This window comes from Acomys russatus, chromosome X (assembly GCF_903995435.1).
Source record: "Acomys russatus chromosome X, mAcoRus1.1, whole genome shotgun sequence".
NCBI lineage: Eukaryota > Metazoa > Chordata > Mammalia > Rodentia > Muridae > Acomys > Acomys russatus.
The window spans coordinates 80,733,052-80,749,653 of NC_067169.1; the positions used below are offsets into that span (position 1 = coordinate 80,733,052).

General features: G+C 36.9%; 1 protein-coding gene across 1 annotated transcript in view; it reads left to right on the forward strand.

The window, feature by feature from the left end:
- Positions 1 to 12,831, forward strand: part of Il1rapl2 (interleukin 1 receptor accessory protein like 2) — a 1,209,823-nt gene extending 1,196,992 nt beyond the window's left edge. The window contains exons 10-11 of the mRNA XM_051141602.1: positions 334 to 504; positions 11,326 to 12,831. Of these exons, the coding sequence (XP_050997559.1) occupies positions 334 to 504; positions 11,326 to 12,023 (869 nt within the window). The 3' untranslated portion in view covers positions 12,024 to 12,831. The remainder of the gene's footprint in view (positions 1 to 333; positions 505 to 11,325) is intronic.
- Positions 12,832 to 16,602: the final 3,771 nt, after the last annotated feature.

The window sequence follows — 16,602 nt, forward strand, 5'->3', positions numbered from 1 at the left end:
TTAGTCCTGCATTCAAACACACTGAGATAATCATTTACAGACATCACTGAATATCACAAATGCAGATCCTCACCAAAAGGCACAAATAATAAGTTTTTGTTCTATTCTGTCCTGACTGTAAGTAGCCCATTTCATAACAGTTTTAGTTTGTAACACATGAAATACTTATATTTAAATGGGCTACATTACCTATAACACATGAATTATTTTTTAATTATTAAAGATAGTCACCAATTACAGTGCTTATTTCTCCTTGTTAGTTGTTATAGACATCTAATATTCAAAGAGAATCTTCTGACATATTTTTGTTTGTTGTTACTGTTATGCTTTAAGACAACAAGGAATATGACGCCTATCTCTCCTATACAAAAGTGGATCAGGATACTTTGGACTGTGACAATACTGAGGAAGAGCAGTTTGCTCTTGAAATACTGCCAGACGTCCTAGAAAAACACTATGGATATAAACTCTTCATCCCAGAAAGGGATCTGATTCCAAGTGGAAGTAAGTAGCCTTGCATTTTGTATTTAAAACATGCAGTTTCTTTTAGCAACTTACATGGAAGCAAGCAAGCCCCAAAGCTACCTTTTTAGAAAATTGTTTCTCACAGTAGATGGATTTTCAAGTACAAATTTGTCCTTGTGTATACTGTGACATTAGAGTATCTGAAGTATGTTTTTAGAACTTATGCCATAAGTGTGGATTTTATTCCATTACTTTAGTTTCTGAGATAGTAATGACACTTCATTTTAAAACAAACTGTAAAACTCAGTTAAAACTACTTCGGTGTACTGCAGTTCCAAAGCTGGACTTCTGTCATTGTGTTTCTACTTATAATTACAATAAATGTCACTAATAACTTTGAATCTTTGCCTATCATCCTTGTTATTCACTATGTCTTGTCACTCATTCTCAGATTTATGAAAAATCCACTTTTAAACGTTTATGACGCCATTGGGAGCAGTATTTTCTGTATGTATTTAGTATTTAAATAAATTTTAAGATGTGCCAGACACTGTAGGTTTGAATGCTACTTTTCAGTAATGCTTACATATTGAAAGCTACATTTGAGCTTTCAGAGTAAATCCAGTCTCAAGTCAAAATGCATGCTTTGTTCTTGTTAAAAACATGTGCTTTGTCCAGAACATGTACATGGTAAAATGCAAGGAGAACAGATGCCTAAGAGATTGTCTCTGCCCTCAAAGAGCTTTTAAAAATATTATTGAGGGAAAATCAAGAGATATAATACATTTGAATATGTGTCTGTTAAAATTCTTAAATATGCTAATGTATACACGAGGGAATTTTAAAATAAAGCTATCTTTAGACTTGATGGCATTAAAATCACATATGTTATCACATTGTAGATTTACGATAGTGTGTGTGCGTGTGTGTGTGTGTGTGTGAGAGAGAGAGAGAGAGAGAGAGAGAGAGAGAGAGAGAGAGAGAGAGAGAGAGAGAGAGAGAGAGAGAGAATGTTTATGTACTAATTTTCCAGAGGAGGAAGCAAGGGCTCAAAGAAACCCAAGATCACATGGCTGTCAAAAATAGAGCTAGAAATAGAACGTACATCTTACTCTGCTAGATCACTCTGTTCCTCAGTAATATCTATTCAAATCACCATCCATTTACCATGGTCATTAAGCTAGACACAAGTGGAAACTGTGTTTTGATTATTTCTCCTTTTTCTTGCGGATCCTATGTATGTATGTATGTTTGGGTCTACTTATTAGTATGTATATTTAATGTTCATTGAAAATTCTAAAGAAAACAATATATAAAGTCCATTTCTTTTCCTTGATTAAAATATCTCCAAGCTTCTTCCTCCCATGGTTTCTCTACTCTTTTTGTTTTGTGGCTTCATGACTTGAAATGCCACTCTATAGCAATCGATTGCAGAAGGACTATCCCGATGCCTCAGTCACTTTTATGCCTCAATGTCTTTCTCCCAAATCATGTCCCTTGTGTCTTTTGACTATCCTAGCTTAGACACCAATTTTAGTATTACAACACTATTGAGTATATCTCTACTTTCTTAATACTTTGCCTGTTCCACATACTCCATTAACATGTGCACATCCCCAACAGTACCAGAGTGCTGTTCAACAACTTTGAGTTTTTTTCACTATTTCCTCCAGGATAAACTACCCAACCCTTCTCTGAACACTTTTATAATTAGCTGCTTGCCCAGTGTTTTCTCCTACCAGCCATTTTATTTGCTACCTACTATTGTCTCTACTTAAAGCCTCTACTGTAGCTATGTTATACCAATGATATGCAGTATGTGTGCTCCTGCACTGGTTTTGTTCACATTAACCTTACATGCCTTTGAAGACTATACTGATTTTTTCCCGTACCACTTACTGACTTTGTGACAAATCTGTAATAATCTTTCCAACCCTCAGCTCATGATGGATCTGTACTTTTAACTATTAGATCTATGACGTTTTGGTTGGTTTTACAACTTTAGCTAGCTTTCTGTTTATTTATATCTTGCTAATATGATTGAAAATCCCACGAATATTGTAGTTTGTTTTATTTATCTTTGTAATGACATTGTGATTAGGAGCTAACAATAATATTTAAAGTGATTTGGGGCTTCATAACTGTTCCCTTTGTTTTGGTGGTGTTTGTTAGTTTAAGAGAAAAGAAACTAATGAAAATGAACAAGAACTTTACTTTTTGGTTGCTTTATTCTGTTTTAAAATGTTTTTTATTAATTTTTTAAAATTCTTATATAATGTATTTTGATCATAGTCTTTCCCCTTCCCAACTCCTTCAAGACTGGCCCTTGAGACCAGACATGCTTTTTTTCCCTCTTAAATTATCTGATTAACCTACTAGACAACATGTCTAAAATATGTGTCGCTTTTGTGATTAATCTGTTACAAATCTGGATATGCAGGCTAGTGTTCCATCTAAACTGATTTGGGTGCTGTTGGCACTTGTAAATGTCTGTGCTTCTTCCTTGGAACTATGATGGTTGAGACAGACATGATGCCATCTCTCAGCATTTAGGTTCTACCAGAAGATTACACATCAAATGCAGCAGAGACTTGATAGTTCATAGGACATCATGTTCTTGTTTTTGAGATTTTCCATTCATCAGAATGAGCAGGGACTTGAGCCAGGGTACAAGATGGTACAGAGGGATATGTTTTTTTTTTTTTCAGAGAAGACTATGAAACATTTAGATGCAACCAATGGAGGGTGTTTCCTATTAATCCTTCCTTCCTGAACCAGGTAATTCATGTTCTCTGAATTCCGATTTGAGAGTGTAACCTGCAGAGGTTCTTAAAAAGACTCTTTGACAATTTTTCTTTTCCATCAACATTTCAGTGCTAGCTGAGCAGTCACCATGTCACGATTAACGAGTTTTTCCTTGGCATTTTTAGCACGCATTCAGGAAGTCGATGAAGTATATGAATAATATACTTGATTCACACATGAATGACAGAGTAGAACATTTTGGACTTGGTGTGTGCATGTTATTAAAGAAGCTTCTGTGGTCTGAATTTGTAGCCATTGGTACAGATTTAACAGGTTATGCTATATAAATATAGACACATTCCTGGGGAGGGCACCTAGTTACAATATTATAAGCTGTTTTTGTCCCTCACATCTCATTTAATGCACATTGACCTAAAATGATGCCTTCCTCCAAAAGTAGCAACAAGACCTTTGAGGACTATAAATGCAAACTTCATAAGATTCTTCTTGGTCTAGCATGATAACTCTCTATGAATCAAACTTGTTGGGATGTCGCGTTCCCTTTCATGTACTCTCAGTTGTTTTTCTGCCTTTCCCACAGTACTCCGCTCAAGCCTGTCAACTCAAAATATTTCCAATGCCCAGAATTTTAAAGGTGCACGAATCACAGTCTCAGTCTCTCTCTTAGATATAAAGATGCTGCTCTTCTAGATGAATTGGAGTTGCCTATACTTTTACCACATGCCTACTGGGAAATTGTTGTTGTGTGGCTGCTATAAACCATAAGGATGGGAATATTTGATACACATATTTTCCCTAAATGCTGAGACGAGGTCTTCAGATCTGGGGCATTATTTTCCTGGCAGTGAGTTCGTTTCCATTCTTGAGCCAGTGGCCAAGATCTTCTTTATGTTTTCTCAGGTTAGGTGCCTAAATGTGGCAAGAATTTGTACTTTCCAGTAAAAGTTTGGTCTATTTCTTCCCAGACTAGAAACATCTGTCCCTGGGAACAGTGAAAGCAACTTTGTTGCCAACAAGCATCTGTATGTCAGAAGTGACAAGCAACCAAAAGAAAGCCAGATAGAAAACACCCTACTCAAACTGCCTAGAGACACAAACTTGAGAAGTAGAGATTTTCTCACCCTTGCAGCTGCTGAGTTTTGTGGCGTAAAGTACCCTACACAGAGCACATTGTGTTCATGGGGCCTAGTGGATCCTTGAGGAATGAACAGATGTGCTCTGAGGCTGACATGTGACCAACAGAACCCAGCTGTGCAATTGAGATCTTGAAATTGAGGACATTTTTGGACGAGTACCATTTAGCCTCTTGGACCCATCTTATCTCAGAGTTTCTGCACATATAAATATAAAAACATAAAAGAATAAAAGGTTATGGAATGAGGCTGAGGCCCACTGGTTGGAAGGAGAAAAGAACATTTTAAGACAAAGAAATAAAATAAAACTGAAGAATCAACCCTATAGTCTTTATTTGCCTTTAAATGAAGGAAATTTAAGGTCCTTCAAAGTGTATGTACAGCATTTATTAAGAAACCGATTCTAGCAGAAGTTTTGAACAAAAATATAATTCTGTAAAGTGCTAACTTAAAGAAGAAAAAAGTTCTTCAGAGGCATTACCTCAATTTCCTGTTTTATTCATAAAAAATTTGGAAGATCTGTACATAAATAATGTATGCAGATTATGTGGGAGAAAGACACTAGTGAGCTAAAGTACCATTATGCATACAGCCGACTAACCATGCCCCTTGAAATCATATCTCTAAATTTGATATCAAGTATCAATGTTTTTTTTTACTTGTTTTCATGCCCAAATTAAATGTATGAGGCTCTCTTACTCAAGATTCCTAGCACTCACTTTGTCACGAATTTCAGGGGGAATTTTATTTCATGTGTTTGCTACACTTTCCTAATCTTCAGTCTTTTAATGCTTAGGGCTAGTCATGCGAGTGTCCTGACAAAGAAATGACAAATGACTAGAGAATCATCTGCTGTCAGATGATCCCTAGTCACTTCTGAAGTGAGGCATGCAAAAATATTTTTGAACATGGACCTGTAAGTATCCATTGCCAATAGTTCCTATAATCGCGGAACAGACTGGACACAATTCAAGTAAGTTGTCTTTGGGGAATAATAAAATTCTTTTCCAGGCAATCTAATGTCTGTGACCTAAAAAGTGTGAGGAAGAGGTGACATGTACAATCAATGAAATTTAAAGCGTGGTTTAAAATTTACTCCCATGGAATGGAATTAGGTGTCTTGACAATTTCCTTCATGCTAGAAACAATCAAGGGCAGAAATTGTGTTCTAATCATCTCAAAATTTACTAAGGTTAAATGGACTAGTTTTCTCATCAACATCTGTGGTAGAGGTTGGAATCCATCATGGAGAATTTTAATCAGGAAATGTGGAGTTCGAAGTACAGGCATTTAAAAAAAGCAAATGAGCAGGAGAATGCCTTAAGAGTGAAGGAATATAGCAAAATCTCCATACACAGGCATAATTTTGTTCCATAGTCAGAAAGGTGACACTAGTGTGGATTAGTTACACATGTACCCATCTAGGGCTGGAGAAGAAGGGAGAAGAAGATAGAACATGGGTGTTCTCCAGCACTGCTATGCTCCACTTTCTCTGAGTTGTCTTCAAATGTGAAGAGGTGGGACCTGGAGAGATGGCTCAGAGGTTAAGAGCACTGACTGCTCATCCAGAGGTCCTGAGTTTAATTCCCAGCAACCATATGGTGGCTCACAGCCATCTATAATGAGATCTGGTGCCCTCTTCTGTCATGCAGGCAAGCACTGTACACATAATAAATAAATAAATAAATACATAATAAATAAATAAATCTTAAAAATATATTAAAACTTGTCAATAAAGAAGAAAAAGAGGGGGAGGTAATCCCCCTCAGGAACAGTCATAGGGGAGGGGAATAATGGGAAAATGGGGGGGGGGAATGGGAGGATATAAGGGATGGGATAAACATTGAGATGTAACAAGAATAAATTAATAAAAAGAAAGAAAGAAAAGAAAAAAAAAGAAAAAAAGGATCTTTTAATATGGAGTTTTATTGTTTCTTCTGTCCTGTCTACATCTACAACCAACCCAAAGCCTTAAAATGAGAAGGGCACTGAAGTTTGAAAGCCATACATGTCCCTCTAGATAAGTTAATAATAATTCTTTGTTTCTATTTTATTTGTGTTTCCTCCATTACTGTGCTCTTTGCTTTATTAAAAGAACCATAATTCATTTTCAGGTGAATTTTCTTTAATCCAATCCTACTTCTATAAATAAATGCACTGGAGTTTTCTTTCGTAAAACTCCTGAAAGGGATTTTTAAGTCAAATTCACCATATTGTTACTATGGTTTTAGGGAGTCACATTCAGTGATTTCTGCCAATAACGATGCTACAGGCATGTATACAGGCACAGGAGGTTCTAGTGACAATGCATTTTAACAATGTGTTGCAAACAGCCAATCCCTGGGTAAGAAAAGAGGAGATGCTTCTTGGCCTTGCCACAGAGAATGTGAAATTTTTCCTATCCTAACTTGAACACCTTAATCAAAATTACACTGAAGCTTTTTTTTTTCTTTGCCTGGTCGTGAAGACCACGAATAGATTGAATGTGCTAGGTTTCTGTCTGTGCTTCCATAGACTCAAGGGAAACAAGATTATCACCACAGGCCCCATGCTCTTCTCTACCATCAGAAGTACTTAATACCAAACATTGCAAAAATATATGATGCTGTGACCTTTTATTTAAGGGATTTTATATTGGGGAGGGATCATCTTTTAAGGCCTTTTTTCCTCTACTCCATTACTAAATTTGTCTGCACAAGTCAAAGCAAGATGAAGTGAGTGTTCATATGTGCTGAAGATTTGGGAATTTGTTTTGAAAAATGTTTCTTTATTATCACTTTGTGGTAACAAGCTTTTAAATACATTTTCTGAAGGCTTCTAAAATGTCTCCCACAAAACCACAGCCTACCAGGGTAAACCTGACTGCCTGTCAGAGACTGTGCTTTGGACCAGCAATGTCATTACTTGATACCTGTTTCTGCTTAGTTTATTTGGAACTGTTCCAAGCCTAACCACCCTGCCTGGTCTGTAATTCAGGGGTGGAAAATCTTCTCTATAAAGGTCCAGATAGTACATATTTTAAGATTTGCGGATCACATAAGCTCTCCCTTGCATCATATTCATCTTATTCATCATCGAATAGAAAAGCACATTCAATTTTTTTTTTAAAAAGTCACTCTTTGTTCATGGACCACCCCAAAACAGGTCATGAGTTTTAGAAGATGAGTTTTAAAATCACAGTCATTAGATACAGATCTACAGCCCTACGGTGAGGGGTAAATTATCTTGAGCACTTGCTTCATACAAAGAGCCAGCCAACAGTGACTCCCTGGCTAAAGAATAACAAGTAAAATATTTGGACCACGCCTCATTTCTTTCTTCTTCATTATATACACACCCCCCCAAGGAAAAGGAGAAAGGCTAAAAGAAAAGAGGGAACCAGGAGGAAGAAGGAGAGGTCACTAAACAAGAAAGAAATGGATGAGAAAGTAATGAAAACAATTAAAGAAAGAAAACAAGATTGGAGATAAAAGGAGGAGTTGGAAAAAGCAGAAGAGAAGAAAAAAAGAAAGGGAAAGAGCAAGTGGTAGAAAGAGGGAAAGGAAAGAGAAAAGACAGGAAAATGGAGAGAGCCAGAATGTGCGAGCAAGAGCATGGTCTCTCCTTTTCCCCAGAGCCAGGCAGCTCTTAGTGGCACCTCCCCAGCTGCTTTCAAATATTGAGGTTGCTGCCCAGCCACTGATCACCATCCCAAGAAGTGAAATGTGGGCTTCACATCTGAAAACTTCCACTTGCTTTTTCACCAAGTGAAATGGAACACAGAATTCAAGGCCCAAGCAAATGGCTTGTGTTTTCTTTGGGACACTTGGGCTATTTCTACTCAGGGAAAATTTTGATGTGCTGTCTAACTCCGGTGCATATGATTAATGTATATATAGGGCAAACCAGGATAATTCCAATTTTTTTTTCTTCCACAGCAGGTTTTGAGCCCGAATTATCTGGATGCTTGCCTCAACTCTCCAGTAGGCTCTGCCAGGATAAGCACAGCCAGTGTAGTGTGCAGGAGACTGGGACCACTCCCTCTCTCCAAGGTTCCCTTCAACACCCACACCCAGTACCGTTGAGCAGAGTGGGAACTGTCCTAATACAGTTCTTCTGGGAGCAAAAGTTTCACAGATGCCCTTAAGCCCCTAAATGTTGCATTCTGCTTAGCTGTAAAATGAACTGGGAGAACTATGATAATGAGAACAATTTTACAGTCTTCCATTCTCCATCCCAGAAAGAGACCATCAATGCTGAAGTCTAATAGATCAATTAAACTACCTTCTGATTGACTTGTCATTTATCTTTATGTAGAAATATATAAATTTAGATCTTTTATTTTAATTTTTTAATTATAGTTAATTCAGGTTACATCCCGATTGTTATCCCCTCACTTGTAACTTCCCGTTCACCCTCCCTCTCTTGCCCTATTCCTCTCCCCTAGACCTCTGACCTCTGACATGAACTCTGGTGCCTCACCCATTTGATCACTTCCCCAGGCAGCACACTGAGGAATAGGAAGCAGGCTATCCAGATAAGACCTGATAGGATTAGATTTGTCCTCAAAAAAAAAAAAAAAAAATTGACTAAGCACGTAGGATCCCTTTCTGAGAAATGAAAGAAGTTATCTTTATGACTTCTGCTGCCTCTTCTTTCTGGTGACTGTTGTTTCCTCTTGAGGTGGCAGGAAGTTTTGCAAAGTTCATTATCCCCTCTCTTAGATCACTTGACCTGACCCTAACTGTTCTCTGTAAGCATTGTTTTATTCCTAGTCTATGTAGTTACTTTTAAGTTAGTTTCTTTGAGAAATTCATGCAATGAGATTTGATCCTGTTCACCATCTTCCCCAACTCCTCCCAGATCTCTATTTTTATAGAAACCTTTGCAATACAGGCTAACATAAAAAAAATAGTGTTGTTCTTGGAAATATATTTACTGCAACTACTGAAAAGATTTGTGCACTATTTTTTTTATTCCAAAGTGTGAGCTGCAATTGATGGGACAAGAGCACTAGCAAATCTATTGAAAATATAGTCTTGGGAGACCAATAGGAACAGATATTTCTATGAAATTACAATGAATTTATTACCCACCCGATAAAAAGATATCCTCATGTATTCTTGCACTAAAACCATGATTCTAGACATGGGATTTGTTGTGGGGTTTTGTTTGTTTGTTTGTTTTGTTTTGTTTTGTTTTTTGTTTTTTTGTTTTTGTTTTGTTTTGTTTTGGAGAAAAGGTGAAAAGAATCATTGGAAAGATGCATGATAGTTTATTTCACTGTATCTTACAGATCCAACTTCTAATGATGAAGCTTCCCGCATAACTTCTTTCTTTTTTGGAGCAGAAAGGAAGGAAGAAAATGAAGAGTCAGAGCTGTTGATACATTGGGATAGTATCTTTCCACTCTATTGACACTTTCCACCTTTCCTTCCATTTTGTTTCACCAGTTCTCTCAGTGACAAACTCATCCCCTGCTGCCATGTCTACAGTGTTTTTGTAGATTTTGTTGACAAATGTTCCCTCTGAATAATAATCTATAAAGGAAAACACAATTATTGCGTAGTTGTATCCCACCTTAGTAACTAGCCTCATGCTCTAAAATACTGTCAAATGTAACTACTGCATGAGAATACTTAGTAATTAACAAGAGATAGTTAAATAGACAACTCATGTATCTCTTTTGAATGGTTACTTTGTTGTTGCTGCTGTTGCTATTTACCAGCACAGTGAGTAGAAATGTTGCTCATTATTGCTTTGGAAAGTTTTCTCCCTGACAAGTGGTGAAAATATGATCCTGGAAAAAGAAGATCATCTGTAAAAAATGTGCATCTGTAAAATAAGTTTCCCTTTTCAAATGTCTTGTACCAAGCTGTTTAATGTCCCCTATGCTATGAGCTGAATGTGAGTGGGGCAGATTTGAGGTGACAAATGTCGCTATGCTTCTGATAGAAGGTACTGTACATTAGACAGGGCCTTGTGATCTCCTTAGTAAAGGCTGCTTTCTGGTGCAGCACCCGTGCCCAAGTCTCCATTTGTTAACAACACACATATATATGGGCTTCCCTTTGTGGTAAATGAGACTGTGGAAAATGTGGTTTCAAAAGGATTAATGCATAGGATAGACAAAGCTAGAGGTAACTGAGAAACTCTTCAACCATGAAAAAGGACATTATATATTCACCTCACTTTCAGAGCTACAACTCAAAGTAAATATTTATTTCTCAGTATCTAGTCCCCAGTCCATCTTTCCCGGTCATTCTATGCCATTATCATCCCCATTGCTAACTCTACCCTTCACTCTTCATCCTTGAGACAAAACACAATCAAATGTTCCTACTTAATTCATCAACACACATCTCTTCCCCATCTATTAGTTTGAAGAACAATATTGAGGACAGAATGTTGCAAATTTACAAAAGGTATTCTGATAAATAAGGTCATTGTGATTCTAGAAGAGATTTCCCACCACCTCTAGCTTACAATCTCTCATGTTGATAACGCACACAATAACTTCTCTACTGTTTTAGCAGTTGAAATAGGTTTCATTTGTACCATTATTACTTGTCAGCTAAAATTATAAATAGAAAACCCAGAAAGGAAGGAAGAAAACACTCCAAACTCAAAAGGAAAATAACCACTTATTAAAAGATTTCCATTCACTTTTCATCAACTGGTTGATTAGTTGTTCGCTTAGAGTACTACTAACATATCTGGACATTTGCCTTGAAAAACTCGGAAGAAGCCAAACTTTGTCTGTGTCATCAGTACATTATAAGTAATGATAAGGCTAAGAAAATAAGGATTTCATCAGTTGTTTGTAAATTTAATTAATGCAGAAACGGGCTTTCTGAACATGCAATACAAAAGCAAAATTGTAACACACTTTAGTTAAAGCCTGGGTCTAGAATGCAAGCCTAATGTTTTAAAGACTGGCAAAGTCTCTGTTTTACTCTTTCTCTCTTTCTGTGATTTATAGCATACATTGAAGATCTCACAAGATGTGTTGAGCAAAGCAGAAGACTTATTATCGTGCTAACTCCAGACTATATTCTCAGACGGGGATGGAGTATTTTCGAACTGGAAAGCAGACTCCATAACATGCTAGTCAGTGGAGAAATCAAAGTGATTCTGATTGAGTGTACAGAATTAAAAGGGACAGTGAATTGCCAGGAAGTGGAGTCCCTAAAGCACAGCATCAAACTTCTATCACTGGTCAAGTGGAAGGGGCCCAAGAGCAGCAAGCTCAATTCTAAGTTTTGGAAGCACTTAGTGTACGAAATGCCCATCAAGAAAAAAGAAATGCTATCCCATTGCCATGTTCTAGACTCCGCAGAGCAGGGGCTTTTTGGAGAACTTCAACCTCTACCTTCAATAGCCATGACGAGTACCTCAGCCACGATGGTGCCATCACAAGCAGATCTCCCTGAGTTCCACCATTCGGATTCGATGCAAATGAGGCACTGTTGCAGAGGATACAAACACGAGATACCAACCAACACCCTGTCAGTACCTTCCTTAGGCAACCACCACACTTACTGTAACTTGCCACTGACACTCCTCAATGGACAGCTACCCCTTAATAATTCCTTGAAAGAGACTGAGGAATTTTCTAGGAACAACGCCCTACTACCATTATCATCCAAAGAGCTTAGCTTCACCAGTGATATTTGGTAGTGAGGAAAAAAATCTCAATTCTTCAGAAGAACTACATTGGAATATGAAATTTCTGCTATACTAAACATGAATTACACCTAAAAACATTGAGGTGCTGAAAATGTGAAGAAAAAGGCACAAAACCCATGTTTGTACCTAAGTATTTTTGTTTACATTTATAGAATAGTGGGGAAATAGAAGGTCTTGCTTTTATAGTTTGGCACCTTGTCCCAATGTACAGTTTAGATTTTTCCTGGAAAAAAAATCAATTGTGTCCTTTTCAAGTAGGTTTTATGGCACCACATGGACTGTCCATATTTAGGAATTCAGCATTTAAACAGCATTTTTCAAAAGAAAAAAGAAAAAAATGAAATTCTAGAGACTCATTGAATTTGAAAGTTCTGAAGGAAGGTTTAAAGGAAAGGAGAACTTCTATAGAGTAACTGGAAACAGCTGGGAGTGATACAGGAACAAAACATATCAAGGCAGCCAATTGGAAGACTGTTTGTCCAGGAAGATCAGTTGAGAAAATAGTATGATTGAAACGCCTATATCTTCTTCAACATTATGGACAACTCCTGTAGACTAACCCAGCAGCTTGTAATAACAGCTTTTAGTTCTATTGGACAAGCACATCAACTGTAGCTAAACTGGTAGTTAGTTAAACTATGTGCATTTCGAAAGCAAATGAATAGACGGTTCTAAGATCTTTACAGTGATTTTTAGTAAGCCTATGACTTTCTGCATCATTACAAAACATTTATGACTTGGAAAATGTATCTTTACAGTGCACAATTTATTGTTTTCTAAAACATTCACATTTAGATGTGGTTTCTCGCCCCCCCCCCCCACACACACACAAACACACTTGTGATCGTCTCTAAGATTTATGTGATGATGTGGGCACTGTCCTAATTGTTTTTCAGCCTCATTGCAAGTTGAGCTTAAATACATATTGACTGAAAATGTGTGCATTTGAAAAGAAGTAAGGACACTATTCAAAAATGAAGTGCTAAGTGATTGAGTTTACTAGTGTTAGAGCAGAGACTGCAGACTTTCTCATCTGCAATGTAGTTGTGAACTGGACCGTTCTGTACATACAAGTCTGCTTGGCTATATATGCAAGGCTCCTGCAGAAGTATCTCCATTCCTGGTGCTTCAAAGAATATATTTGATAGACTAAACTTGTCCATCATCATACAGTGACTGTGACTGTACCATATCAGCGCATCTTTGTGAATAACCTATCTCCTATTTGCTGTAAGGAACGTATTCCCTACTCTACATCAATTGTGGAATATGGCTTTCTGTCACTTACAGTTAATTTGGTGTGCTCTCCAACTCGATACCTGTGGGGGTCAATTGCTTAACTGCTTATCAAAGTTGATTCAGAAATTTTGCAAATGGTTCTTACAGAAAGTTCTTGTACAATAATAATGAACAGTGTGTACAATGTGTAAAAAGTAAAGCTTTGTTTACCCCTTGTGATTGTGAGACCCAAAAGTAGAAACAAATGAGAAAATAGAGTTTGATGATCTGTCTCTAATCTCTTTCCACGCTTGGTTCTCTATGATCCATCAGTTCTGTGAAACTACCTGTTTCTCTGTTGCTACATCTAACTGTTCAGAAAATGCATTATGCACCAAAGCTGTGCTAAAGTTTCACAGTGATAGATGTTTATTTCACATGGAGACAATTAGTTGCTCCTTTGAAAAGTCCTGTTCAACATATGTAGGTATTTCATAGATATATTTTCTTCTACTAAGAATGGAAACTTTGGTAACAACTATAGGTATTTCAAAATGAAAATCTATCAATTCTGAAGTGTTTTCCAAGTGTTATAAAGTTGTATTTACTCTGGGTGTTCCTTAATGCTATGTATAGTGACTAAATTAATAATCTGCATGAAATGAGTGGTACTTGTTTTAAGTGGACAATTGTACTTTTTACTGTTTTATTTTTCACAGAAATCTAGATTAATTCAAATAGAATGTTCAGTCATATTTTTAAACTAATAGTTCTGTATTGAGCATGCCAGTTCTGAAAATATAACATGGGCCTCTCTGCTTCCTTTATTTACAATGATTAAACGTGGGTAGCAATTTGAGTTGGCTGGCCACAATGTGTCCTTTCACTGCTTGTAGGTACTCAGAAACAGAGCATTCACACTTGTGCTGGGGAACTTGACAAGAAACCTTTTCTACCATTTTCAGGAACTAATGTGTACACTATCTATAAAAATTTATTTCTAGATGGCAATTCAAAATTTAATTTTCATCGGAGTTTTTTAGGAGATATAACCCATAAAGGTATAATATGCATTTAGTCTAGAACACACTGCATGCTTCCAGTTTCTTTTACAGTGAGACTTTTTTTCCCTTTTCAACCTTTCACTGAAATTTGGAAATCTAGGAAACCATGGCTACAACTAGTCCTTACACACTCATAACAACTTTATCATATGTTATTGCATGCAAATGTACATTTTCAAACTGAAATTGAAAGGTGAAACATTCTGAAAACCAAAAGGAAAAATAGAAAACAAAAGATAAAGATGTAGAAATGAAAACATTTCATTGAGAATAAGCAATGCTCAACGATATGGACAACATGTTCATCCACTTAATTTAGCAAAATATGACCTCTGAGTAGGTTTGATGAGCATGGTCCCTGGTCTAACCAGAGAGATAGCAATACAGCTGTGCATTTTCTGAAAATATTATATCACTCACTACCTCCTCTACACCTCAATTGAATTATAGCCAAATTTGTGCTACTTTCAATAATTAATTAAAATCTGTGACAGAGAGAAACTCTCAAACTCCTAGTAAGACTTAGATACAGTGTAACATTATATACAGGGAAGATGTTTTAGTTGTGGGTGTAAGGTTAATATTGTGCAGCTTAAAGCTCTTAGAAGGATTCAGTGAGGAGTAAAACCAGTTCAATTGTGAAGAAAGTTCAGAAGGAACTGAGATAGAAATGAACTGTAACTAAATGATTACAATTCTGGAGCTGGAGAGATGGATCAGCCATTACAAGCACTGTCGGCTCTTCCAGAGGACCTGGGTTCAATTCTCAGCACCCGCATGGCAGCTCACAACTGGCTGTAACTTCAGGATCCAACACCCTCACACAGACATACATGCAGGCAAACCATCAATGCACATAAAATAAAAAGAAATTAATTAATTTAAAATTTCTACCAAGAATAGGAAGTTACCTTTGACAACTGTGGTATTTATAGGGCTTTCAAGAATATAAAATCACTGGTCTAAAAGCCTTTGGTATCTTTTGACATTTTATCTTTAAATAAACTAATGCCCAGGTTCAGGAAATGGTTTCAGTTTGGGAGTTAGGCAGGCATTTTTAGTGCAACTCTGAAGATCTGCTCCTATGCAAGAACCTGGACATCGATGCACGTGCATGTCCATCATTTGAGGTTAAAGAGATGAAAAAACCTGAGACATAGCTGGTCATAAAGTCTAACTGAAAGGTAAGTTGTAGGCACAAAGTTGGAAACATTGGAAATGACACTGAACATGTTCTGGCATGTATACTTGCAAATTCACAATTATACACCACAGACACACACAGGGAGGGAGGGAGTGAGGGAGGGAAGGAGGGAGAGAGGGAGCGAGAGAGAGAGGAAGAGAGAGGGAGGGAGGGAGAGAGGAAGAGAGAGAGAGGGAGAGAGGAATGGGAAACAAACTAGTTCATTTTTACAATGTTTTCCAAAAATAAAATGCAATAATGACCAAAGGAAAAATTGCACACTTTTTGCACTTATTTCCCAAGGTGACATACTGGACTGATAAAAATCATACTAAAATTAAGATGGAAAATTACCTTATGATAGTCAGCTACATATGAATACTCAAAACCATTGTTACTCTTTTTTTGGAATGAAGTTAATGTTGAACCTTGTCTGGCTCTGGTTCCTCTATTACTCATGCATTTTTGTTGTGACGTGCCTGATACAAAGTCACAATTTTGAGCATTAAGGCTCTCTAATCAATTTATAAAGTAGTTTGATAAGTTTAGCCATCCTTTAAACTCTGTCATATCAAACTTGCCTTTAAAAGAACTGAAACCAGCCACAAGCAATTTAAGAATATTTATTACTCCACTTAATTACCATGTAAACAGAACTTGTGAAATTATGTACAACCACCTACATTTGTTTTTCTGTGTGCTCACTGCTATTTTCCCAACTATATTTTCTTCCTTTGTGCTACAGTCAATCATTCAATTTATTGAGTGCCTCCTGTATACTGGCCAGGGCATAAAATAGAATAGGAAAAGTTAAAATTGCAATCCTTGTTCTCAACTAGTTTAGACATCACATTCATGAAGAAAGCAGGGTTGGCAATGCACCCTTTAGTATAAGAAAATTAATATTTGTATGTGCAGTAATAAGCGAGATGGGGATTCTGAATTGATTTGGGCAAGAGATAAGTTTGGTATAGAGAAAACAGTGATGCAAATGGGACTTTCTCAAATATGGAGGATAGCACAAGTGAATACTGAGGGAAGAATAAGCAAATCCTATTCAGGTGATAGCAAGAACATACATCTGAGTAAGACCAGGAGGAATGTT